The sequence below is a fragment of the Theropithecus gelada genome, chromosome 4 (genome assembly GCF_003255815.1).
Source record: "Theropithecus gelada isolate Dixy chromosome 4, Tgel_1.0, whole genome shotgun sequence".
In the NCBI taxonomy this organism is placed as follows: Eukaryota; Metazoa; Chordata; class Mammalia; order Primates; family Cercopithecidae; genus Theropithecus; species Theropithecus gelada.
The window spans coordinates 77,888,077-77,915,738 of NC_037671.1; the positions used below are offsets into that span (position 1 = coordinate 77,888,077).

At 33.5% G+C, this 27,662-nt stretch overlaps 1 protein-coding gene across 2 annotated transcripts in view; it reads right to left on the reverse strand.

The window, feature by feature from the left end:
• PHIP (pleckstrin homology domain interacting protein) overlaps positions 1-27,662 on the reverse strand; it is a 138,393-nt gene that overhangs the window by 45,429 nt on the left and 65,302 nt on the right. Inside the window, exons 16-21 of one of the 2 annotated variants that reach the window (XM_025381903.1) lie at positions 16,660-16,788; positions 14,823-15,048; positions 11,224-11,361; positions 10,059-10,242; positions 3,808-3,922; positions 1,166-1,306 (exon numbers count right to left, since the gene is read on the reverse strand). In XM_025381903.1, the coding sequence (XP_025237688.1) occupies positions 1,166-1,306; positions 3,808-3,922; positions 10,059-10,242; positions 11,224-11,361; positions 14,823-15,048; positions 16,660-16,788 (933 nt within the window). Of the gene's footprint in view, positions 1-1,165; positions 1,307-3,807; positions 3,926-10,058; positions 10,243-11,223; positions 11,362-14,822; positions 15,049-16,659; positions 16,789-27,662 lie in introns of both variants that reach the window. The other variant, XM_025381902.1, reaches the window with a different exon arrangement.

A 27,662-nucleotide genomic window follows, 5' to 3' on the forward strand; every position in this document is an offset into this window, starting at 1 on the left:
CCCAAAGTGATACTTTGTTCTCAATGGGCTCCTCTAGAAATATATTCTAAATTTCTAAAAGGATGTTAAAGCATAAATAAATTAGTTTTGAAGACACTTGAAGGACTTATTATAACAGATGTGTTTCTGGAAATACAGTTCTTAAGTTTCTAATAAACAGAATATTTCAAATATTATATAGAAACAATATTTAGAGGAAACTCTTTCAAAAATAGAGACATTTTGTAAGATAATTAGCCCACATGTATTTTATGTTTATTATGTCTATCCAAATTACCATGAGTCAAGTTTATATAATCAGTATATTTCTCTTTTTTTGCCAGAATGAATATATCATTTTGACCTGGCCATATGAGGACCCAAAGCCATTGGAGACTAACTTAAATTGTGGTTAGAATACTCTCAGTTTGAGTTAATGTTGCCCTGGCCAAAGAGAATTTATTTAGATAATTCTCATAAACGCCTAGCATTTCAAAGCACAACATGGCTTCAAAAGTGTATAGTAGTCAATATCTAAAATGATTACATCTCTAACCTGTAAAGAAGGAAGGTGATGGGGAGGGCTGAGAAGAAAAGAGGAATGGACATGGTTTAACTGCTTAATAAGATTGGTTTATGACTGCAAACTGATTGCCTTCACTGAAACAATACATAATTTAGTAAGGACAGTAATATTTACTGAAATAATGACGCATGAAGAGTATTTAAAAATTACACTGAGAAAGCTATAAACTGGTACAGAGATTAAAAACTAACAAAGACTGCCAAATACTTACTGATTTGCTGTTATACTTACACTATACATACTACAGCTTCACAGTACCACTTAAAAAGCTTGGCTTTAAGGTAAAACAAACTTGCATTTAATCCCTGCTCTACCTCTTAATAGGTGATTGTATAATCTAAATATCTTGGAGCCTCAGCATCCTTATCTATAAAATAAGAATAATTAATTCACATGACTTTATTTTGTGGATTTGAAATTATGTGTATGTGTGCCATGCCTAGAAATAGATTTTTAGAAAATAAAAGCTGTATCATAATACCCCAAAATGCCATATTTAAACTACATCCACAAACATATCAATAAATGCAAAGAATGAAACTCATATTTAAAAAAATAAGTAAAAATGACATCTAATTTATGAATGTGCTGATATCTTACATCTGAAGAACTAGTGCCATTTTCTATCTCTTCTGAGGGTCTAGGAGTCTCCTCCAATGCAGATCTCGTACGATAATTGTGTTGATTTGTCTGTTGCTTTTTGGATTCTCCAAGATCCAGGAAATGCTCATGAGCATGATTCTAGAAAAAAGTAAATTAAATTTATTCACACTATGTTTAAAGAGCAGGATTTTTAGTTTAAAAGTTAAATTTTTTTAATCAAAAAAATTCAAGCTGGGCATGGTGGCGCATGCCTGTAGTCGCAGCTACTCAGGAAGATTGCTTGAGTCTAGGAGTTCAAGGCTGTAGTGAGGGATGATTGCACCACTGCACTACAGCCTGGGTGACAAAGTGAGACAATTTATCCTAACAATAAAAACATTTGTTCATATTTAAGATATTACTTAATTGGACGAGGTTATAGTACCAACTCAAATATTTTAACATTCATCAAGTTAAATCAAAGGCTTATCAAGGTTATGTTGAAATTTACTTGCTGATTGATTAGTTATAAAAACGCTGTTTTTTTTCCTAATTAATGACAGACAAAGATTAATGATAAAAGACTAAACCAAACACTGAACTCTTCTGTATCTACAGCAAACCTACAGAAATGATGTAAGAAAAAGGATAATGGGCTGTGAGGCATATGTAATAGGCAGAGGCAAATTGGAAACCAAAATGGGGATCATAAAGCTACCGTGCCACAATGAAGACAAGACGCCATGTGGCTGGGCTGTTTTTCTTCTACTGGAATAAATGTGAGAAGTCTTCTGCAGATAAGAATACAACCAATAAGCACTAAAAAACTGACAAAGCCCAACACAGTGATGAAGACAAACTCAATAAACATTAAAATTTATACCTAAAACACACCAAAAAAACTTAATAAAGCTATCTCAAAAGTGAATACAAAGGCCAGCCATGGTAGCTCATGCCTGTAATCCCAGCACTTTGGGAGGCCAATGTGGGAGAATTGTGCTTTGGGGTCAGGAGTTCAAGACTAGCCAGGGCAATGGCAAGACCCTGTCTCTACAAAGTTAAAAAATAAAATTTAAAGTTAGCCAGGCACAGTGGTACAAACCTATAGTCCCAGCTATTTGGGATGATGAGGCAAGAGGATCACTTGAGGCAGTCCAAGGCTGCAGTCAGTTAGGACTGTCCCATTGCACTCCGGCCCGGGTAACACAATGAGACTCTATCTCCCCACCAACCAAACAAAAAAGAGAATCACATCCATGAAATAAATGCAGGGTCTTGTCTTAGAAAAAAAAACAAAGAATCAATGAGACATCCTTGAAATTGGATATAACCATTTAAATTTGGGAAAAATAAATGATAGCTAGCTGACCACATAAATAATAACTGAAGTTATTTCAGTTTTTGTGACGAGAGACACTAAAAATATGCGAGTGTGCATGCACACACATACATATACGTATACACATACATATCATTCCTTTGATTTCTTAAAAAGTCTTCGAAGTACTATTGAATTAAGAGATAAGCACATCTTTTGATTTTAATCGATATTAACATATTCCATCCATAAAAGCAGTAGCAAGCAATACAAACGCTCATCATCATTATATAAGTTTATCTCAGCAAAGGATGCAAAAAAGGTATGCTTTCTACTTACCATGAAAAAGCCAACCACTCAACCAACCAAAAAACAAGATTATTTCAGAAAGAAATTTTCCTTTATTACACCAATAGGAATTCTAGCACTCTGAGGTCCTACTGATCCCAGGGTACGATACACTTAGTAAAGAAAAAAGGACTACTTGAGTATTTTGAAAAGATGAGTAATAAAACAGAAAAGTGAATTCTAGAAAAGAAGACTGCTTTAGGAGGTTTAAAAAACTCAAATGAAAAAAGGAAGGAACACGAAGCTGGTGAAGAAGGCCGGTTATTTATTTTCCCTTTGTTTCAATAATTGCTTTAGATAGTGACTTGGACCTAAAAAGAAGTTTCACATAGGCTTCCTCAATTTCAGACTCTAAGGCTCTGAAATTTTCAAGCTAAGATGTTTTTCTCCAAAATAAAAAAAAAAAAAAAAAAAGAAAGAAAGGAAAAAGGGATACTTGTGATTCCTTCACACTCAGCGAAGTACATATCTCTCTCCAATTAGGCCATGACCAACCGAAATCTACTGGGTGCAAACATTTTTCCAGAGTAGGATGACAGAAAAGCCAATAAGGCAAAACTATTAGGGACAATCTACCTCTCTTAATGGAGAAAATGAGAAATATTATCTATAGCAGCATTAGCTGACTTCATTATCTAGAATAATGAAGAGATGCCAAGACACCACAAGAACACAGAAAAACATAACAAAACGCTATTTTTAGACTGTACAAAGATGGCATACAAGATTATGAAGAGCTAAAGAAAGCTCTTGATGAGGCTTTACTGTAATTTATTAGAATTTCATGAGTATATAAGAATTGGCACTTTGGGAAAGGGTATGCTAGAAAGCAGAAATGGAATTAAAAATTTTAAATACGAAACAATAGACAATCCAGAGATAACCAAGAATTACTATGTTAATTTTTAATCATTAATTAACCTGTTTATAATATTAACAAATGGTCACAATACTTAAGAAGCAAATATTAAACATCAAAATAATTAATATGTACCTTTGAGACAGTGGGTACTTTATTCTCTTTTGGAACAGTTAAGTGTTTTCTTTTCTCTTCTGACCTGTAAGTCTTTATTTCTTCTTCTCCCTTTGCAGTTCTCCATTCTTCTTGCCTACTGAAAGACAAAAGCCATATGCATTCATCTAGAATTTTACACATAACTTTCCTCCAAAAGGAATGTTAGGTATCAGGAAAGGAATGCTACTCCTGATGTTTTATTTTAAGATGGAAGCACATGATAAAGATTTCTGAGTTTAATTTCATAGGTTGTGGGCTCAGGACATGCGGCATTAAATGACTGAAATAATGGAAAGACAAACTCTGTCTACTTCAAGTTGATACTACTGGTTCCTGCTATGGTCTTTGGCAAACCAAGTATTAGATTCTGGGAACATGGTGATTCCTACGGTAACTTTTCCAAGAGTGAGAAATTGTTTTTTTTTTTTTTTTTTTTTTTTTTTTTTTTTAAGGATAGGGCCTATGCTTTGATAATCATCTGTTCCATATAGATAGCTGGAATCTCTTTAAAAATTCAATACAACAGAGCCTGAGGTTACACTGAAAGTCCTGAAAGAACTACACTCTTTCCAGAGACAGGGAGGTCAGGTTTCATCTACTGAAAAAACTCAAACATCAAGGTGAAACTGAACAACACAAGTTGAGGAACACTAATTTTAAACTTTAATAAAAAAAAAATGAACTCATGTGAAGATAATTTTATTTTTTACTTCAATATCTTACAACTTTAAAGGTTTTGAAATGCAAGGGTATCTGAACTTTAATTCTCCTTTAAGATTTCATAATAAGAAGGGAGTTAATACTAAAACACAGTGCAACTATATACTGTTGATATTTCTTTACTAGATGATATTAATGAACTGCACAATCCCCACTGTGGCTGGCCATAATTCTGAACGGAAAATAAAATGAGCAAATTTAAATCTTGTGAAAAGAAGAGGTTTGGATTTAATTTTTTGTTCTTAGTTTTTTATTAAAAAAAAATTGAAGTTTTTACTGCAATAATTATATACTAACATATAGTTGCAAGAAATAACAGAGCGATTATTTGTATCCTTTATCCAGTTTCCCCAAACAGCAACATTTTACAAAACTTTGTACCCTTTGTCCAGTTCCCCCAAATGCTAACATTTTGCAAAACATGGTACAACACCACAAGGAGGATGCTGACATTTATACAACCCATTGATCTTACTCAGACTTCCCCAGTTTTACTTCTATTAGTTTCTATTAGCTTGTGTGTGTGTACACAGGCATACATTGTTTTACTGTGCTTTGCAGATAGTGTATTTTTTTTTTTACAAGTTGAAAGTCTGTGACAACCCTGCAGTGAGCAAGCGCCATTTTTCAACCACATGTGCTAACTTCGTGTCTCTGTGTCACATTTTGGTAATTCTTAAAATATTTCAAGCATTTTCACTACCATATCTATTATGGAGATCTGTTGTCAGTAATTTTTTATGCTTCTATTGTAGTTGTTTTGAAGCGCCATGAACCTCACCTATATAGGACAATGAACTTAACTGACCAATGTTCCATGTGTTCTGACTGCTCCGCCAACTAGCCATTGCCCCACCTTCTCCCTCTCCTCAGGCCTCACTATTCCCTGAGACAGAACAATATTAAAGTTAGGCCAATTAAAAACCCTAACTGATTCAGTGAAATCATCTCTCACTTTAAATCAAAGGTAGAAATGATTAAACTCTGTGACGAAAGTGTGTCAAAAGCTGAGACAAGCTGAAAGCTATGGCTCTTGTGCCAAACAACCATGTTTTGAATGAAAAGGAAAAGCTCTTGAAGGAAGTTAAATATGCTACTCCAGTGAACATAGGAATGATATGAAAGTGAAGCAGACTTGTTGCTGATACAGAAATTGTTTTTTGTGGTCTGGAGAGAAGATCAAATCAGTTACAACATCCTCTTAAGCCAAAGCCTAATCCAGAGCAAGGCCCTAACTCTCTTCTCTTCTATGAAGGTTGGAAGAGGGGGAAAAAGCTGCAGAAGAAAAGTTGGAAGCTAGCAGAGGTTGGTTCATGAGGCTCAAGGAAGAACTACCTGTGTAACATAAAAGTGCAGGGTGAAGCAGCAAGTGCTGATGAAGTAGCTGCAGCAATTTATCCAGAATATCTAGCTAAGTTCACTGAAGAAAACAGCTACACTAAACAACAGATTTTCAATGTAGTAACAGATCAAACAGCCATCTAAATGGAAGAAGATATCATCTGGACTTTCACAGCTAGAGAGAAGTAAAGGCTTGGCTTCAAATCTTCAAAGGAGAGTCTAAATCTCTTGTTAGGGGCTAATGAAGCTAGTGACTTCAACTTGAAGCTAATGCTCATTTATCATTCCAAAAATCCTAGGGCACTTAAGAATTATGATAAATACACTCATCTTGTGCTCCATAAATGAAACAACAAAGTCTAGATGGCAGCACATCTGTTTATAGTATGGTTTACTGAATATTTTCAGCCCACTGTTAAGACCTACTACTCGGAAAACATGATTGCTTTCATAACATTACTGTTCACTGACAATGCACCTACTCACCCAAGAGCTATGATGAAAATATACAAGGTGATTAGTGTTATTTTCATGCCTGTTAACCGAACATCCATTCTGCAGTCTATGGGTCAAGGAGTAATTCTGATTTTCAAGTCTTTTTATTTAAGAAATTACATTTCATAAGGCTATAGCTGTACTAGATAGTTACTCTGCTAACAGATCTGGGCAAAGTACATTGAAAACCTTCTGGAAAGGATTCACCATTCTAGATGCCATTAAGAACATTTATGATTCATGGGAAGAGGAAAAGTATCACCATTAGTAGGAGTTTGAAAGAAGTTGATTCCCACCCTCACAGATGATTCTGAAGGCTGAAGACATCAGTGGAAGAAGTTACTGTAGATGTAATGGAAACAGGAGAACTAGAATTAGATGTGGCAACTAAAGATGTGACTGAATTGCTGAAGTTGCATAATAAAACTTTAAACGAATGAGGAGCGGCTCATGGATGAACAAAGAAGTTTCTTGAGGGAGGCTACTCTAGTGAATATGCTTTGAACATTGCTGAAATGTTAACAAAGGATGTAGAAAATTATACAAACTTGGCTATGCGCAGTGGCTCATGCCTGTAATCCTGGCACTTTGGGAGGCCGAAGCGGGTAGATCACAAGGTCAGGAGATCAAGACCATTCTGGCTAACATGGTGAAACCCTGTCTCTACTAAAACTACAAAAAATTATCCAGACGTGGTGGCATGCGCTTGTAGTCCCAGCTACTGGTGAGGTTGAGGCAGGGGAATTGCTTGAACCTGGGAAGTGGAGGTTGTGGTGAGCAGAGATCATGCCACTGCACTCCAGTGTGGGTGACAGAGTGAGACTCCGTCTCAAAAAAAAAAAAAAAAAAAAGGAAAAGAAAATTACATGAACTTAATAAAGCAATGGTAGGGTTTGAGGGGACTGACCCCAGTTTTGAAATAAGTTCTACACAGAAATACTTCATGTGTAGTCAAATCAATGTGGCAAACTTTATTACTGTCTTATTTTAAGAAACTGCCACAGCCATTTCAACCTTCAGCAACCTCCACTCTGATCAGCCAGCAGCCATCAACATCGAGGCAAGACCATTCACCAGCAAGAAGAGTATAATCATTGAAGGTTCAGATGGTTGTTAGCATTTTTCAGCAGTAAAGAATTTTCAAATTAGGTATGTAGTTTTTTTCAGACATAATCATATTGTACAATTAACAGATTAAAGAATAGTATAATCATAACGTTTATATGCACTGGGTAACAAAAAAAAAAATCATGTGAGCTACTTTATTGCACTGGTCTGGAACCAAAGCTGCAATATCTCCAAAGTATGCCTGTATCTTAGCAACCTAAATCTGTTCTCCATTCCTATACCCTTGTCATTTCAAGAATATTTCATAAACAGAATCATACAGAATATACGTTGAAATTATTTTTCTCCACTCAGCATAATTCCCTCAAGATTCATACCCATTGTATCAATATGTTGTTCCTTTTTACTGCACAGTAGTAGTCCATGGTGTGAATATACCATTGTTTAACCATCTACCCACTGAAATAACATCTGGGTATCTTTCTGGCTTTTGGGTATTACAAATAAAGCTGCTATACATTTATGTTCAGGTTTTTGTGTCAACATGAGTTTTCATTTCTTTAGGATAAATTCCCAATAGTGCAACTGCTGGGTCATATGACAGGCAGTTGTATGTTTAGGATTTTAGGGAAGTGCAAAAGTGTTTCGCAAAATGGTTCTATCGTTTTACATTCCCACTAGCAATGCATGAGTAATTCAGTTTTCTCTCCATCCTCTCTAGCATTTGGTGCTGTCACTTATTTTTCATTTTAACCATTCTGAGAAGAATGCAGTGATACTTCATTGTGGTTTCAACTTGTATTTCCCTAATGGTTAATGACATTGATTATCTTTTCATGTGCTTATTTGTCATCTATAGATCCTTTTTGGTAAATGTCTGTTCATGTCTTTTGCCCATTCTCTGGATGGATGATGTTTACTATTGAGTTATGAGAATTATTTCTAAGTCACTTAGCCCCGTGTTGGGTATGTCATTGGATTCCATTTTAATTAATGGATGAGGCTGACCCATTTCAGAGAGCCTTTTAAAAGGAAACTTTAGACTACCCATTGTAGAGATTCTCAGGAAGATTTCCATAGGATGAGTACAAAGTTTGAGACAAAGCTCTAGGAAGCCCAAAGAAAGAATATCTGTTAAAGTTATGGCCACAGTCTTGCTTGACCATAGGCCAATGAATAGTTAAGCCCAATGATAAAGGAATAAAAGGATGAAGAATATTTGAAGAGACGCTAATCTTCCTCACTCCTCAGGTTCCGTTCCATGTGCAGGAGCCTCAAGCAACAACTAGTGACCACATCTCCTGACTCATTCCTCTCCAGAGGAGGAGTAAATTAGTCAACTGACATGCTCTGGAAGAAAAACCCAGCTTAGCACAGCCCAGCCTTATGCCACTGTGTGCAATTATACATTTTGTCCTGCATCTTAAAGAAGCAAACCACATGTCCCAGAAGGGGAGAATAACTGTGGCCCACTGCTATCTGTGTCTGGGGAATATCACTTTTTGTTACTGTTATGGTTTTTGTGGAATGTAACTTTTTGTTACTGATACGGTTTTTATTTCATGAAATAAAAAGTGATAGTAACAAACAGTGATAGTCTGATTTACTATGTGTCTTATTTTCCACGTTATTTTTCAATTATTTCAGAATTGGTGTTGAAAAAATGGGCATTATTTACTTGACCCCTTTCAAACCTTAACATTAGAATTAAAAAGTAAACAAGGATCTAACTAAAAATATACCATGTGAGTTAATTAATTTATGATGGATAACTGGGCACATATGTCATAAGAAAGTATAAATGTATACCTTTGGTGTGTGTTTAATTCTAAATCCTAAAGTAAATTCAAAGTATGTCCAATCAAAAAGCATAATCTATATGAACATTAAGACCAAAATTTTAATTATATAATTACTACTACCTTCTGAGTTGAAGAACTAGACAATCTTAAATTCAAATTCACATTTTGACCTTCATACTTAGAACATATTTCATACACAGCAATCAGCATTAATTAGGTTCATATAGGCCTCATTCAAGAGTATTTCATCAGTGAAGATCAAAAGGAACTGGATATAAAGTTCCCTCACGGCATGGTCTAACAGAATAGAATTTTATTAAATCAACACTTTTAAAGTCATAAATGTATACTTTTAAATATAAATATTTTAATAAATATAAAATCTTTTTGTATTTTCCAATTCACTTTTTTTTTGCATCTGAATATCATGTGAATGACTGGATATAGCCATTAAAAAAATTAAATAATTATAACAAACTTTATAAAATGTATTTTAAGATACAGTTAAACAGGACAAACCAAGACTGAAATATGCTACTCAATAAAACCTTCCATTTGGTCAATCCAAATTTATGATTTTCCTGTTGACCTTAACACATATCATTCTTATCATTTACATAAATCATTCTAGAAATAAACATATTTTAGAAACTTAATTTTTCTACAGTCATGAATAGTTTATACTATCCTTTCAGATAAATTTCAGAGGAATTACAGAGCTGAAAAGGTATTATGCTGTGAATGCTGTTAATTCAAAATGAACACAAGGAACTATGGTACATAAAAATTCACAACTTCCCTTACCTGGCTATACCAGCTGATAGCTCGGGTACTACCACCCTCCGACTCCAAGCCACAAGATCCCGCTCTGTGGCTATTTCACTTCTTGGTGCATTGCTGTGCATTTGCCGTACACCTTCAATTTGTCCACTACGTCTCAGTCCTACGTTTGGTGGTGAATGAACCTCTGAGGTAGAACTTACAGAGCCTAAGTGAAAAAGTTAGTATATTAAGTTCTACTTAGAAATATTTCTCCATTAGTTTATAACAGAAAAAAGAGACAAAACACTATCTTCCACATGAAACTTCTTACTGTGGCAAAATAATTAAATTACCCTATCAGGAACTAAACCACAGGCAAAAGTGGTTTAATGAAAACAAAACATCGTTATTCAGTTGATTAGATAAATCAATGAATCATAACTATAGACTATTAAGCCCCAAGGATATAAAATCATTACCTTAAAAAAATGCTGAATATTTTTGGGAAAACTTCTTAAGAAGCAAAATAGACAAACCCAAGAGTATTTATGGTTCATAAATTTGTTTTGACTCTTCAAGTTTAATGATATACAACAATAAGGGCGATGAGATGTTCAAGAATGTGGCTTGGACTACTCTACATGTCTCCTATAGAAAATGTGGAAGAATATACACATTTAAAAACTCATTATCTCTAACTTGAAATCTCGTTATGAACCATTTTCTTAGGTCATTAAATATTCTTCAAAACCCTGATCATTTTGGCAGCCTAGTATTTCATTTTATGGATGTACCATAATTTTTTTTTTTTTTTTTTTTTTTTTTTGAGACGGAGTCTCGCTGTGTCGCCCAGGCTGGAGTGCAGTGGCCAGATCTCAGCTCACTGCAAGCTCCGCCTCCCGGGTTTTTACGCCATTCTCCTGCCTCAGCCTCCCGAGTAGCCGGGACTACAGGCGCCTGCCACCTCGCCCGGCTAGTTTTTCGTATTTTTTAGTAGAGACGGGGTTTCACCGTGTTAGCCAGGATGGTCTCGAACTCCTGACCTCGTGATCCGCCCGTCTCGGCCTCCCAAAGTGCTGGGATTACAGGCTTGAGCCACCGCGCCCGGCCAGGATGTACCATAATTTTTTAAATCACTTAACACTGTGGGAGGTTTAGGCTGTTTTAAATTTTTAAACATTGCACTTAAAATGGAATACCTGCTTACCTCTACTTAAACGGTTGGTATTACTGATAGCTGCTTCACCAGAACGTCTCAGGTCTTGCTCCTGTTGTAGTCTTTGAATCATGCTGTCTAGTGGGCTGATCTCCTGGTTTGCTTGCTGACTTAAAACTTGATTCAGTCCTATGCAATACCACACAAAATATTATGAATACTTTAGTTACTATTTAAACCACTTTACTCACCAACCTCACTTATGAGTTCAGAATCTAACATAAATGTTGCTTGGGTAAAAGACTTAAATGATCAACTGTAAATGATGGGAGTTGAAAAAAAAAAAAAAAGAAAACATCTGTCCATCTTAGTTTATCAAAAATAATGACGAGGATGGTTGCTAACTTTTACTAAGTGTTTATCATGATTTAGATATTCATAATCCTTATGGTAACTCCATTAGGTATATATAAACAACTCCACTTTATAGATGGGAAAACCAAAATAACCGTTCGAAGTCACACATCTAATAAGTGGCAATAGTAAGGTTTTCCACTTAGATCATAGTTTCTTTTAAAATGACACATCTGATTACTCACTTTCTTAAAAAAAAAGTTTACTGCCTTGTTTATTCAATAAATTATTGACTTTCTACTATACATTAGGAACTATGCCAGGTACTGAGATCTAGTGGTAAATAAGGGACATGAAGATCCTTGTCCTTTAAGGAGCTAACATACTGATGGGGAAAGTAAACAATAACCTAGGAGTTAATGCACAGTATGAAAGAAAGGTGTTGAAATAAAGAAGGTGATGGTGGGTCAGAAAACTCAGAGAAGCCCTCTCGGACAAGGTAGCATTTGAGCTGAGATTTAAATTACTTAGCCACATAAAGAGCTAGATAAGGAACACTTCAGGTAGAAGGCAAGAGGTACAAAGGCTGTGAAGCAGGGAGAAACTTGTATTTTAACCCATCCAACTTTTCCAGCATTAATTCTTACTTGTACCACTCATACAGGACCACTTGACTTCTGCCCTTCTAACAAGAAAACACCTTCATGCACTGAAACTTTTGAACACAATATTCCCACTATAAAGATAAACATGATAATCTCTAACTTACCATTCCAGCACCAACTAAAATGGCACCTCCATGATATTTCCTCTGTGAAATCTTTCCAATTACTTCTGAAAGAATTAGCTGCTACCCTCTTTCACTTCCTTAAACAATCCATACATATCTAAGTATTCAGAGCAATATAAAACATAAATGAAGCCCAAACCAGTTCGTTCCTTAAAAGCATGAACTGTCTCATTTATCTTAATATTATCTAAATCTAGTACAATGCTAGGCATTAAAAAATATTCTCTTGCTGAATAAATTTTTAAAAGGTGTATTATAAAATATATGAAAAATATTGCCATGAGTATAAAGAAGGGAGCAATTAGTATCAGCCATACAAGTATATGAGAAGATCTGATCAGCTCAGAATTTTAGGGTGGGCTTAAATGGTAAGAAAAGATAGAGAGGATATTCTGAAATGAAGTAGTAGTAAGAAGGGTAAAAGGAAAAAGAAATTACATGTATTAAATGCATAACATTAAACTAAAATTCAATAGGATAAAATAACTTGTTTAAGGTCACCAAGGTAGAAGTGGCAAAGTAGACAGAAGTAAAAGTTCTAATGTCTTATACTTCTTTCCCGGTTTGCTGTTGGAAAAACATGTTGGAATACTGATGAATAATCTGATATAGCTGAAGTTTACAACTGAAAAAAAACACATTTAAAGTATATTGTATGGTGTCAATATAACAAGATAATTTATTGTTATAATAACTCAAATCTGTTTTTCCCTAACTCTGAGAGATTTCCCACAATAAATTTTATTATCTGGATTTGCACATAAAACACTAAGGTTTTTTTGAAAAGCATTTTGCTTTTGTTCTATTTTTGTATTAACCATTTTTAGACTCAGTAACTCTAAAACATGACAAAAAAAGATTTTTACCCTGAATTCTGAGAATTAGAACACTGAAAAATTTTGTGACTCATTACAAAGCCAATATTATTGCTATCGACTCTTATGGATACCAATAACTGGTAAGTATTTCATTTTTAAGATTATGCCTACTTTACATGGAAGAAAGAACAATGGACTGAGAATCAGAGCTGCAGTCACAGTCCCCGTGATTCTATGACACAATACCACTAAATTTTGAATTCTCTCAACTTTCAGGACTGGAATATCATAGATACAGGATTAAATACTGTTTATGAGAGCCCTTAATAAATTGGTCAATGGACTTAAAAAGTAATTAGGTAGCACTGATACTTTAATAAATGAGTCTTTTCCTTATTTCCTTATGTCTGAAACCCTAAAGTAACTATCAATTTTGAGGCTTGGGCACAATCTGATTTTGCCAATTCCTCTCCAAGAGACTAAAGACATTTCTCTTAATTTCAGTTCTATGACCAAAACTTCTCTAATACTGAAACTTACCTAACCTGAATATCTGCCCATACTTCTCAAATACTACTTATTCTCTGAGTTCATGCTGTGTCCATGTAATGAGACACATGAATCTCACAAACTCCAGATATTCAAGTCCGCTGGACTGCACTACTCTATCAGTAGCAGCAGGAATGATTCCTCTAACGCTTCTTCTCACCCTCCATTCTAAGTAGACATGTCTAATTCCAAGAGCAGCCCTTTCTATCCAGTATGTCCATCTTTACTGCAACTTCATGCTAAATCCTTTGAGAAAAATAAGATGCAGGTTTGAAGTTGATTTTTTTCATTATTTAAAAGTCACTCCACGCAAAAGCTACTTAGAAGCTTTTGTCAATTAAAGTCTAGAACTTAAAATATTTTCATAAATATCTTCTAGTCTAAAAATATAGAAGTATTCATAATGACAAAACTGGTTTAACCTTCTTTACAGAACATTTCCATTATTTTTACTTAATACACTAGTGCTACATTTCTTGTCAAAAGAGGGAAAGCAGTTTGTAGACTCTGACTCCATTTTAACTCTCACTTAATTCTCCAACACTCCATTACTTCACTAGAACAGTTCTCAACACTTTCCATGTCAATCCTCTTATAAGCCTTTAAAAGTTGACAACTTCTTAAAACATCTTCAATGTGAACAGGCCATCTCCAATCTCTCTCACATCATGCTATTATTCCCTTTAGTAATATTCATCACAATTTGAACTATGTATTTGTTTATTCTAATAAACTGTGTTTAATAATCTACTAACCCATTCCGTGAAAGCAAGGATCATGTTTGTTTAATTCACTACTGAATAGCCATGGCTTAGCAGGTGTCAGAGACAGAAGAGATTATCAATAAATGTTGCTGAGTAAGTAAATGAATTGACTTGTTTCACACCAAATACAGCAACTACCTTACTGATCCCTAGGTGTTACAAATGGATAGTAATCAAAATTATTGCTGTAAATCGACAGCGTTCCATAATTAACTTGTAATCCTTAAGCATGATCAAAGACTTGTATAAAAGTATAAAACAATACTTTTACTTCTTATCCACTTAACAAATGAAAACAAAGTTTTACTCAATTAGCAATTTTAACAGTTCAGTGGGAAGAAGAAAATTTGACTGTCTAAGAAAAAGAGCACCTACCTGAGGAAGTTACTCCCATCTGAGGGATGAGTTGCTCCTCCCTGCAATTTTCACGGCCAGGAACTAATCTTTGATATCTTGATGGATGAGGGTTACCATCAACGTCAACCAAAAAAGGGGGAGGCATAAGATGAGGTGCTTGCTGAGTCTGTTCATCTAACACAAAATTGTTGGCATCACGAATAAGTGGCCGATAATCACTATGAAAGAACATCTGATCTGCTATCTGTAAAAAGAAAAGTTCATAAAAGACTGGAAAAATAAAAATGTATCATTATAGAAAAAAGTCTACGACATTTTTAATAGAAAGCAAACATCTGAATACAAATAATGGTATTAAGCAACAATTTTCAAAATATTATTTTCCTGAATTAATTGTAAATAGGTCTTTTAATTTTCTACCTTAAGTATTATGATCGGAAAAGTAGCTGCTTTAAATTTTCTCTGAAACAAGGAAGAGATTACACACAGGAGTCCCCCTCTTATTTGCAATTTTGCTTTCTATGGTTTCAGTTACCTGTGGTCAACCTGACTCCAAAAATGCTAAACAGAAAACTCCAGAAATAACCAACTTATAAGTTTTAAACTGTGCACTTTTCCAAAAAGCATAATGAAATCACATGCCATCTCACTTGGGACACAAATCATCCCTTTGTCCAGCATATCCACATTGCCTAGATATGCTACCCACCCATTACTGTATAGGAAAAACACAGTGTGCATAGGGTTTGGTACGCTCCAAGGTTTTAGGCATCCATTTGCAGTCTTAGAACATATTCCCTGTGGATAAGGGGAGGTTACTGTGTAGAAAAGCTACTACTAAAAATAAGCTATTCAATATTCAATTTTAAATTAAAATGGTAACATCAAATCTAGTCATAAATCATTCAACAGTCTTTTTACTTCCACACAGCTACCGTGTTTTATCTTAAATCCTTAGTTATACAGTAAGTATGATTTGTGTAATATTACTATAAAATCAACATAAGATTTTCTAAGGGATAATAAGCATTTTCTCTAAATGTTTTGAGATGATATCAAATTATTAATATAAATTCAACCAGGACATAAATTTTATTATATAAAATTTCACTGGTTAATTTGCAGTTTTTTAAACTAAATTATAAACTACTCAATATTTACTATCATAATCTTTTATACCATTCCACCACAAGTAATCAATTTACTTCTTTTAGTCACTGATCTTAAAGTTGAGGTCTTTAAATGCTGAGCACAGAGGCAGGGCATATGCCTGTAGTGCCAGCTAATTATTTAGTAGGCTGAAATAAGAGGATTGTTTGAGCCCAAGAATTCAAAGCCAGTCTAGGCAACATAATGAGACATTTCACACCCACCCTGTAAAAAAAAGCTCCCCAAAACTGGACAGGATCTTTAATAAAAAACATTACAATCAGGTAATATAATACACTTTTAAGAATCTTATGAAAGCCACAGATTTGTACCCTAGATAAGAACATATTATCTACATAAATAAAACATTTTACATAATTTCAGAGTCCCAATATGGATAACATCTTCCATCTCCAGTTTATATACCCCATGTTAAGAATTCCAATCTAGATTGCTCCAGCAGGTTAAGAGTTATTTTTTTTCTGAAATATGTAGATTTTTAAATAATAAGCCCTAATAAAGTGAGATTTAACTGCTGTCTTCACCTTCCTTACCAAAACTAAGTCTCCAGACTACTTAACATAAGATTCTTCAAATTTTATCCTGAATGTAAAGATGCTGATTCTCACCTACTCCAAAAACATACAACCCCTAAACATGCATTAAAAAAAAAATAAGGACATGATAAATAGTCATCATACTCTACCTTGTCATATTTGCTACTGGACCCAAAGCCAAAAATTAAAAGATGTCCATGAGAGTCGGTGCAAGCAAAATGCTGACCATCAGGAGAGCATTTGCAGTCAAATACTGCGCCATGTCCTTGGCCTTCAATCTGAAATATATTTAACCAACAGTAAGAAAACTACCATTAAAATGTAAAGAATTGGTCACTATTATTAAAATAATTTTATGATAAAAGAAGTATACATCCTAATGAAGTGAAGATTAAGCAAAACAAGCATAGTATGGTAATAAAATTTATGAATATTCATGAAAAGTACCAGATTAATAGCCTTCAAAAATAAAGTATTTATCCACAGACCAAACACAATTCAGGAAATAAAAGAATACCAATCTCCCCCACCCATAGAATTCTGCTTCATGTTTTAAACTCAAGATTTAACACATAATTACGTCTTAAACTCCATCTATCTCTGTTCAATCATGCCCTTTCTGCAAAAGCTGACATGTAGCAACTGTACCGATTTTTTGGTAACTCTTGGAAGTAGTAGCCAGAGATCACTGCTCAAATGACACTAGATTTTATTATTTTTGGTAATAAATTCCCTGGTAGTCTGACTCGTCTTTTAAATGGTGAATTTCAAAGGTTAAAGAAAAGGTTTTTTTTACCTGATAATTGTTTTCTGTTTTCCAGTTCCATTAATCCAGAACGAATGGGTTTCCTCCCTGCAACCTGTCAATCAAACAGAGGTGGCCAATCACCACTCTGAATTTTTTGCTCTCAGTGCTTCTTCAGACTATGTTCCAGTTGAAAACTTCTTTAGCAGTGTTCTGAAAGAGGTAAAAATTCTACCCTATCTAAAGCACATCTAGGGACTGAATTTCAGAAACAACTAAAATAGGGAGTTGACTCCCTAACAAATAACAACTAAGGATGATTTTCAACAAATGCTGTTGGATTTCTGGATTAGCAGAATCGGAACACACACACATTATCAGGTAAGAAATACCTCCTTTCTGTTCCGGTATCCACTGATCTAGAACAAATTGAGTTTTATTAGTAATATCCCAGGAAATGCTTGGAAAAGAGAAAAGTGGTTTCTTTCTTTAGTATTAAAAATGCGGCATAAGGATGGATGTACAGTTCACCAAATGCAGAAGTTAAAATTCAGAAGAAGAATAACGGATTTGTCAAGGAAGGTTTGCATTTTGGTAAAAAGAGAAAACTCATTTCTATAAAAGAAAGGACTTTACCTAAGAAGTTAATACAATACCACAAATGGGATTGCCTCAAAAAGAAAACTAGCTTTTTCCTTTGGCTTGCTAAAAAGAAGAAATGTATGCAACAGTGCTTATTAATGCTCTTTTGGATGGTTACAATAATAGAAAAGAAAGAATAACTTTTAAAAAAATGTAACCATATTAGATAAACCTAGTAAAATTATCTAACGTTTAATACATACAAAAACTTGTAAAAGAAAGAAAATGAATCATAAGTGAAACAGGATTGTATCTCGAGTGTGAAGAAAGTTGGAGGATGGTAAGATAGGAGAGGAAGGTAACTGATTCCAAGTCTACTTTAAAACAATTCAAAAACAAGACAGAATATAACTATTTCTCCAGATTACCACAAGGGCACCAGTAGCCATACAGCTAGGCATTTGCCAAAAATGAAAGACTATAAGTAGAAATTCAGGATTCAAGTCTTTATTTTTCAGTGTTTTCCTAGGCAAATAAAAAAAAAGTTACATGAACTGTTATAAATAAGCAAGCACATGAACAAAGTATACCTCTAAATAGACTTTTATATCAAAAACTAAAAATCAGGGGATTGAAACTGCCTTAGCCATGTGTTGTTAAATGATTTTTTTTTAACTCCGTTCACTGAAAATTTCACAGAAGGCAACAGACAGAACAAAAAGCAACTACTTTGTAAATCTACTCTAATAAATGTTTCCAGAAGTGTAATTACAAGTCTAAGATTACAATTTTAAGTAGACAGTAGAGCGGAGACTTGAAAGTAGTAGTGCAATTTAGCAATTTCAAAGGCAATCTGACAAAGGTTCCTAAGCATGGTATCCTTCATGTGTTGTTTAAACAAACATTTTTTCTTTCCGGGGGTGAGGGTTGGGGGGTAAATAGGACTGATCAACCCTTGACCCTATTATTTATCAATGTTGTCACATTTACAGTTAGTAGATCTCTAAAATAATCTTTGGGGACAGTTGAAGCTTATAAAGCTCTGAAAAACCAAAGAAAAAATAGCAATCATATTTAGGATGCCTGTGTGTCCTATATAACACATTCCAATGTGAATATGGCAAGACAATATTAATTTTCTTGGTATAAGGCATCTGTTTAACTCCAAAGTGACTTTTATATGGAGAAAATGAAAGTACATTTCAATCATATCAAAAAAAAGAAAACGATATTATTTGTATTAACCATTTGTTTACGAAAGGAGGCATTAAAAGAATCCGCTTTACTCATGAACCGGTTAGAAAAGGTGCCTCTAACCTCATCAATTAAAAGGCAATTCTCTATTAATGGATGCTCAGACAATAAACACCCATACCTATAAACTGCAGACTAGGTTTTCCAAGACCAGGCTTCCAAACAGTTGATGATATAAAACAGGAAAATATTTTACTTTCTCTATATTAACTAAAAATATCCTAGCTAGTTTTAAAATGTATGGTATGATTAACTAAGCCAATCAAAAGAAAAGAATTTTATCTTTTTAAACAAGGGCCAAAGTATGAGTAAGAATTCTCAAAGACAAAATTTTAAATGAAAGCACTATTTGAATATTCACATCTACTAGAAAGCAATGAGGCTTATCTTCAAAAATGAAAAGAAAATACCCTCTCTAACCAAATGAAAGGCATATGAGACTATCATAAAATTAAATGCCCTGCATAGCAAGAAAATGTGTCAACATGAAATTTAATACTACATATAGCTTATGCTAGCTAGCACTTACTGCAGTTGTAGTAAAATAATTACAAAAAAGTGAAATTAATAAGTAATGACAAATTACCAAAATAAGTGCATTTTGGATGAAGTATTCCTCTAATAAAATCAAGTATGCTTGTTATGCATTATTTTGGACATATATAAAGACCACATAAAGCTCATACACACTAAATATCAATCAGGTTTAGTCGAGATAATCTATGAGACAGTATTTACCAATAACTGTGAAAGCTTCAAAAAGAATAAGAGGACTAAAAAGAAAAGAAATAAAGGTGTATTCAGCAATTATTGTATTTTGTTTTATTTTTAAAAGGAGATGGGAGAATCGGATGTGTTAAAATAGTGACTCTCTTATTAGAAAATTCTCATACTGACTAAAGAATTCTGTAAATACTACCAATACATGAGTAGTATAAACTTGTTAGGCATTTAGAGATTTATACTGAACTTTAAAGAAATTAAATGATACAAAAATTTATGAGCTAAGAGCTCTGATGAGGACAGACTCATTAAGGAAAGAATACTAATACCTTTTCTGAGGGAGGGTACTATATACAAGTAACATAATTTTCGTGAAGCAGAGAGATGAATGATTAGACAGAGGAATGAGATTGAAGACCCAAGACATCTCTCCATCAGTAATAGGTAAATCACCTATTCTCTGTGGAATGATGGAGATAAATGATCACTAGAGTCCAGTTCTAAAATCCCACCATCTGAGGTTCGGAAAGGTATGTTGGAAAAAACTGGACAAATCCGGAGATGAAGTATATTAAAAACAGAATGCATACTAAAATTCAGGGTCTAAATTATATCAATCATGAAGAATATATAGAGAGTGAATATGAGAAGTATACGCTTCTAGAAAAAAAACCTTAACACAAAGGAGGAAGGTTAAAAACTATGGGCTATCTTAGGCAGAACCATCCTCTTCTAGAGTTATTTCAATTCTATTAGCAGGGTCAGTTTGTCTTGTTTCTTTTTTTTTTTCTTTTTTTTTTTTTAACATATCACTGATTAAAAGCATCTTACCTAGGAAATACTCCAAAATTTAAAATTATGCATCTTTTAAAATACCCTAATTTTATGAAATGGACTCATATACCAAGAATGAAAAGAGCTGATAAATGGAATTTATGCTAAGAATAACCCTTAAGAAGTCCTTCCTTATGTATTAAAAAAAACTTTTAGATTAGAGCTTGCTAACATAGGGAAAAATATGTACACTAGATACAGAAGAGACTCAGATGTATATCTGAGGTAAGTGTTGGATCCTGGCCAACATGGTGAAACCCTGTCTCTACTACAAATACAAAAATTAGCTGGGTGTGGTGGTGCTCGCCTGTAGATCCAGCTACTTGGGAGGCTGAGGCAGGCAGGTGAATCGCCTGAACCCGGGAGGCGGAGGTAGCAGTGAGTGGAGATTGTGTCACTGCACTCCAGCCTGGTGACAGAGCGAAACTCCGTCTCAAAAAATAAATAAATAAATAAAGCATTGGCTATCTTCTCATCATTACTACAGTCATTATATAAACAAAGACGACCTTAAAAGAAACTATCCAAATTCCAACAGTTCAGGTGTTATCAAATTACTTTAAAATATTGTTACTGCATGGCTATTTTAATATTGAAAGTTCTTTAACTTACGCCAACATAAAAAAGAAAACTGCTGGACCTGACTTGATAAAATCAGATCAGATTATTATATACAATGGAAAAAATATATATTATATAAAAGTGATTCTGAAAAATCAGCTCTAGATTTTCATCTAAAGAAAAATATTACCAAAATAAATATCTTCAAATTTAACTGCATTTTGTACCAACATTCTGATTTGTCTGGGGAGATCAGTACTATTGATCAAGCCTTCCTTGTGGTTTATTTTCTTTTGGTCTTTTTGGCATATTAGCATGGTGTGTCTTCCTTGACACACTCTCTAGGGATTGTGACCCCTTTTCTATTCTGCTAAATATATGAGTATTTCCCAAAGTTTACGTCTAAGCCTTCTGCACTTCCTTGTCCTGTCTCCATGAGGAAGTAAACTATATTCTATAGGAAACACTTCAATATTTTCTTCTTTTTACTCCTAGTCCCTCTAAGTAGTCTATCTCCAAGTGCCAGCTGGCCATTTCCACATAGGTAGTTCAACATAATAAACATTATTACAAATGAACTGAAAAAAGAAGTCAGTTCTCCCTTATGTCTTTCCTATTTCCATTAATAAAACCATTGTTCTCAAGGTCACCGGGGCTTAACACTCTATAAACCCATTTATTAAATCTTTCCTCCCTGTCACCCTATAGCCCAAATCCCCATATAGTCACAAAACACCAAGTCATTTATGCATTTTTTCTTTACAAATTTCCTACCACCTACCCTATAATTTTTCATGACTAATTAAAGTAGTTTTCCTCACACTTATTCAATTTCATACCTGAAATAGTACTACTGGCAACCAAATTATTTTTCTCTTAGCTTCTTGACCATCCTATAAAATAATTTACCAAAGTCCCCACAAGGTTCATAGGTATTTATGCCTATGAGATCATTTGAAGTCACTGACAGTTCTCAATTTGTTTTTTGTCATTATTTCCAAAATCTATTGCAATAAAGCTTTCTAAGTAACTATGAACATGTCTTCACATTCAGCTTTTTATAATATTCCTCCTGTTTATAAAATTCATTCTCTTTCTTACTGACTCAATTCCTATTTATCTTTCAAGGCATAGTTTCAATTCCTCCTCCTCAACAAAATGTCTCCGATCGTCCACCCTGACGTGATCCCTACATCTTAAGATACAGCAATTGTCTTTTCTCATTTGTCATGCTACCATTTGAAATTATTTATCAATATTTATCTCTTAAGGTATATTTTGTATATTTTATCTCCCCAACTTAACTGCAGTCTGACTAAAAATAAAGACCATGTCTTATTTCTCCCTTGTGGTCCTCATATTTTGTGCTTAACACAAAATAAAACACTCAAATAATAAAATACTCAAATATTTGTTAAAATGTTTTCATCTGCATGTTTATATTCTATATAATTTCATATACTTTCTCTTATAACTATCAAATCTCAAATACCCTTGTGATAGCAAGTCATGGACTATGTCAAAGAATTACTACATAAAAGTAATTCACCAAATATAATGCAGTACAAGAAGCTGGAGAGACAAAGTCACATTCATGGTAACAGATTAACATGCCTTTGGTACCAAGATATATATATATCTCTCTCTCTCTCTAAGAGATATAATCAAAAGAATCCTAAAACCTGAAAGAAAGTGATAATAACTAGTGTATAAGAAGACCGAAGGTACTTCCTTACCCAAAGAAGCTGAAACACAGACTGGAAGCATCAGAGAGTCCTTTTAACACAGAGAGTATAAATATAGGACATTATATCTTGTTAGATGATGATAGGAAGAAAGAAGGAAGGAAAGAAGGGAGGGAGGAAGGGAGGGAGGGAGGGACGGGAGAGGGAGAAAAGAAAAGAAAGAAAGAGAAAGAGAGAGACTCTTCTCCTGATTCATAAGAGATAACACAATACGAGATGTATCTATTTTGAGCTTCTCTTTCTCCCTTTCCTAGATATATACAGCTACAATTATCTAAAACTATAAAGTACAGGTCACACTGAGAACATGTTAACATCAGAAGAAGTATGCATGTACAAAAATTCTGGGTGGTAGATTGGCAGCCTCTGCTCGTTTGGAACGTTGCAAGGAGAAATATATTGTTCTGGATTAGTGGACACTGGAACTTTTTTTAAAAAAAATCTCTTAAGTAAAAGAAAGGTTAAGAGAACAATTATAAAAATAAGGAAAACTGTAATCAAATAAAAACGTTTTTGGAATTTACCCATGAAACAACAAAAGTAAAGCAAAAATCAAATTCAGTAAAACTGCTTTCTATCAAGAGACATACTGTACTCTTTGATTAAAATCAAAACCAGACAGGAGGCAACAAACTACAGCTTTGAGTAACATGACAGAAATAGAAAGATATGGAAAGAGAGAGACACAGCTAGGGCTATAGAGAAAAGAAAGAGTAAGAGAAATAAAGCAAAACTGCGAGAAACATGAGGAAAGCTACTAAAAACATGGGGTCTACAAATTCAACTCCAAGCATCTTTTATTTACTATTTAATATTCAAATGGCCTCGTACTAAGAAATGTGAAAATTCTCTTTATCTTTTCAAATTAATTTAATATTCATTTAAACTCATAGTTAAAACTTAGCTGTCCTGTGATAATTTAATGGGGAAAAAAACACCATAAAACAATTTATATTTAGGAACATTTAAGGTTATAATTAACTTCTAAACCTGGCGACCTCTTTTATACAAGGCCCTCAGCTTCAGTCCTGAGAGGTGCACACATTTTCAAGCTATTTCTGGGAATTATTTATCTGCCTTTTAGCATTTAATGGGAGTATAGAGACTTTAGAGTCTAGAACAACTCTCATCAAAACAAAACTATTCTGATGTTTACCTCCTGCCAATGCCAAACAAATGTGGGCTAAGTTATACCCAAGTATTATAGTTTGGAATATTCTTAATATACACTACTTGCTTCAGGAAAATATCCAAATATATACTACATTTCCTCTGAATACTCAAGTTATGTAAGGACTGTTCAGTTGATTCGTAAAGAAATAACTGACAAAAGTACTGAAGGCCTAGAATTTAGTTTGTTTGTTTTTAAAGAATAAAGTTGTCTCATAATTTTCTCTACAAAATTCTCTTTGGCTTCTTCTCCTGTTCATTTAAAAAAGAAAAACAACAGCAACAAAAAGAACTACAAAGGCTTTTCCAATAAGGATTTTTAAAAGTTTTTAGTTAAAGATGAGACAACAGAAACGGTAGGGGGAGTACAAGCTACATGTACTGTGTGTATTCCATTTCATGCCCTATGTGAGCCTCTTTTAAAACATTATCTCACGTGTCATATACTACTTATAAGCAGCAAAAACAAACCCAGCACCCACTCCCCAACTGCTTTTATCACTGAGATCCTCTATTAGGAGGAAAGTTAGCAGTAAAAATAAGAAAAATAAACTCATCAGTTTTTCTGGAGAATACCACTTTGAAAGTTGAGAATCCATTTCAAGATTTCAGAATGAAGTAAATTATTTAAACATAAAAGAACTAAATATCTTTATCTAAATTCCCAATCTCAAACTCTTTAATTTGCTGAAAAATTTAGATGGTCCCAAAAGAAAACACAAGAAATTTTTAAAAGTATAAGGCATGGCTTGAAACAGAAAAAAACAGAATATTTATTAGAATGATGACGATCAGTGCAATATTAAATGTTAATGTTTTATAATCTTATAATATTTAAAAATTATTAATTACTATGTATCAGGCATTTGAAAGTCCACCTTTTCACTTGAAAGGTTTTTTAACATTAATTACAGGATTTTTGGCTATTTCTAAAATTTCAAAAAAAGAATTTACATTTCCATAATTGCACCAAAAAATGCGGTAAAATGTTGATGAATACAAAATACTAAATTATATGTTACATGATTTCCATTATCTTTTGCAAAGATACTATAAATTTCCAATGGAAAATTCAATTATTATTCAAAAAGCAGGAGAAATATTAAAGTATTCTTAAAATGTACTTGATAAAAACCAGTATTTAAGAAATGTATACATAAAACTGTTATTCTAAAGGTATAGTCTACATTCCTTATTTTCCAGCTATAGGTGGAATGGTGAGTTTACTTATCTGTTTTATAAACTTCAGTTTTAACGGTCACATGAAATATTAATTGATCTTAACAATACTTCACATAACTTTCACGATTTCTAGTCAAAAAAAGGAGTATTCCACCAGAATTATTCATCCTCTAATAGACCAAAGCACTATGTATGACTAGACCCTTCACATGGTGCTCAAAAAACATTTACTAAACTGAACTTGTGATTACTACTACAACTTAACATCAGGGATTAAATTTGTATGCAATCAAGTATCGTGGTATTTTAGTAACTGAAAAACTTATTGATTAGCTACATAGAGCCAAACAGCTATAATTATAGCCAAAACTCAACATTCATGATAGCAAGCAGTGAGAACACAGGCCCTCCCTCGAATTGTTTTTTTATTTTCTTAATAGCAATGCTGGATGCTTTATCTTCCATTTGTCCATAAATAAAACAAGCAATGAAAAGAACAAAAGAGTGAAGAGCAAAAAGAATTAGGGCAATTAGATAACTCATAAAAGACAGACAGGAAAAAAATCAAGTTAAAGAGTAAGATGTCAAAAGATCCACTCAGATTTATTACCATTATGAAAACATTTCTTCATGGACGTATTACTAGCTGAGTATAGTTAAAAGTTAGCTATGCAATAACATTGACAAAAGCTCAAAAAGCCAAACATGACTAGATTTGAGTACAGCCAGAATCATGGGTTTATGCTCCAACGGTCCGCATAATAGCTGTGTGAACTCAGTAAATTTGGGCAAAGCACTTCATCTCTATAATGTACAGTTTCTCTATTCCTAAGACCAAGAGTAATAAAATCTATCTTGACCATCTTACAAGGTTTTCATGGGACCCAAGGGAGGTAAAATATGTGGGAGCATTTTGGAAACCATTAAACATCATACAAAAAATTAAAGGTAGTATCTTTATTTTAATGAGATTAACGGTGGCTCACTTTCTGTTTTTTCAAATGCAGGATATATTTTTTAGACTTTCAGTTTATGTTTTGCTCACTCTCTACAATTCTATGAATACTATCCAATTCAACTTATTACATATATTTGTTTCTTCTGCCCTCTTTAGAGGTTTTCCTATCTCTTATCCATAAAAAGAACCAGAAAATTATCCTCATCTAATACTCTTATTTAACAATAAACAATTTCTAAGGCAGTAATGTAACCAATCCCTCAGCTAATTTTCAAAAATATCAATATATTACGGTTGACTTCTACTCCTGGTTACATTACTAATTTTTAATGGTCTAAGGGCAAATCACTTAACTCTCAATGTACTGCAGTTTTTATATCTACTGAAAAGGTAGAATATTAGTGTGACCAACTTACCTGATAAGGGAAAATTCACCTTTATAACTGAAAAGTTAAAGCAGTATTCAATTATGAGAGAAAAGTTTCCCTCCAAACAGTCTACCAATACAATAATGCCCTTTGGAAATGCAAAACTACTAAAATGAAGCCACTAGTATATGCATAGCCCACATATTATTTTTTTTAAGCTATAAAGACAAATTGAGAAATGACTAATTTCCTTATTCAACAGATATTCCAAAAAGGAGCAAATTAGAAACACAAGGATAGAAAAGAAGAAAATATTTTTTAGTAGCATATTTACCGGTGGTTTTTAAAAAAAATCTCAATACAATCACAAAGGAAATCCATCAATCACTAACAAGTGCACACCAAATAATTAACACTGTTTCCCAGAAATAGAGGGTTTAACAAACCTTATTTCCTACCTAACGTACACTAAGGCACAGCCTTAAAAATAGCTGAAGTTATTTCCCTCACTAAAAAATCTGCTATTATATCTGCTTACTCACAACATAGAAATAACTTTACTCTGATTCTGAATCAAACATAGCATCACATCCAGTTTTTTCACAAACCATATTTCACAAATAACTGTTTTGTAAAATAATTTATTTCGCAAAATAATAATGACCACATGTACTAATTGTATTGTTTTATGGTTCATTACTAAAGGTTTCTATAATTGGTTTTTTTAAAAAATTTAAACATGCTGAAATAGTGGAAACAGTTTTTTTTCTTCTGTTCTTTGTTGAAAGGTATCTCTAATATACAGAAAGTAAGTCATAAAAAAATATGACTACACAAACTACAGTAGTTGAGGAGACCTTTATACTTCATACAGTAAGTGGAAACACTGCTCAGTAAGTTGTATGCGACATATTAAAACACTGTAATTCAAATACTCAGCAAATTAAATCTAAGAAACAAAATGTGGAGAGAAAGGGGTATAAACTCAAATATTTAATATACTACCACTTGATTAAAAGCAAGAAATGCC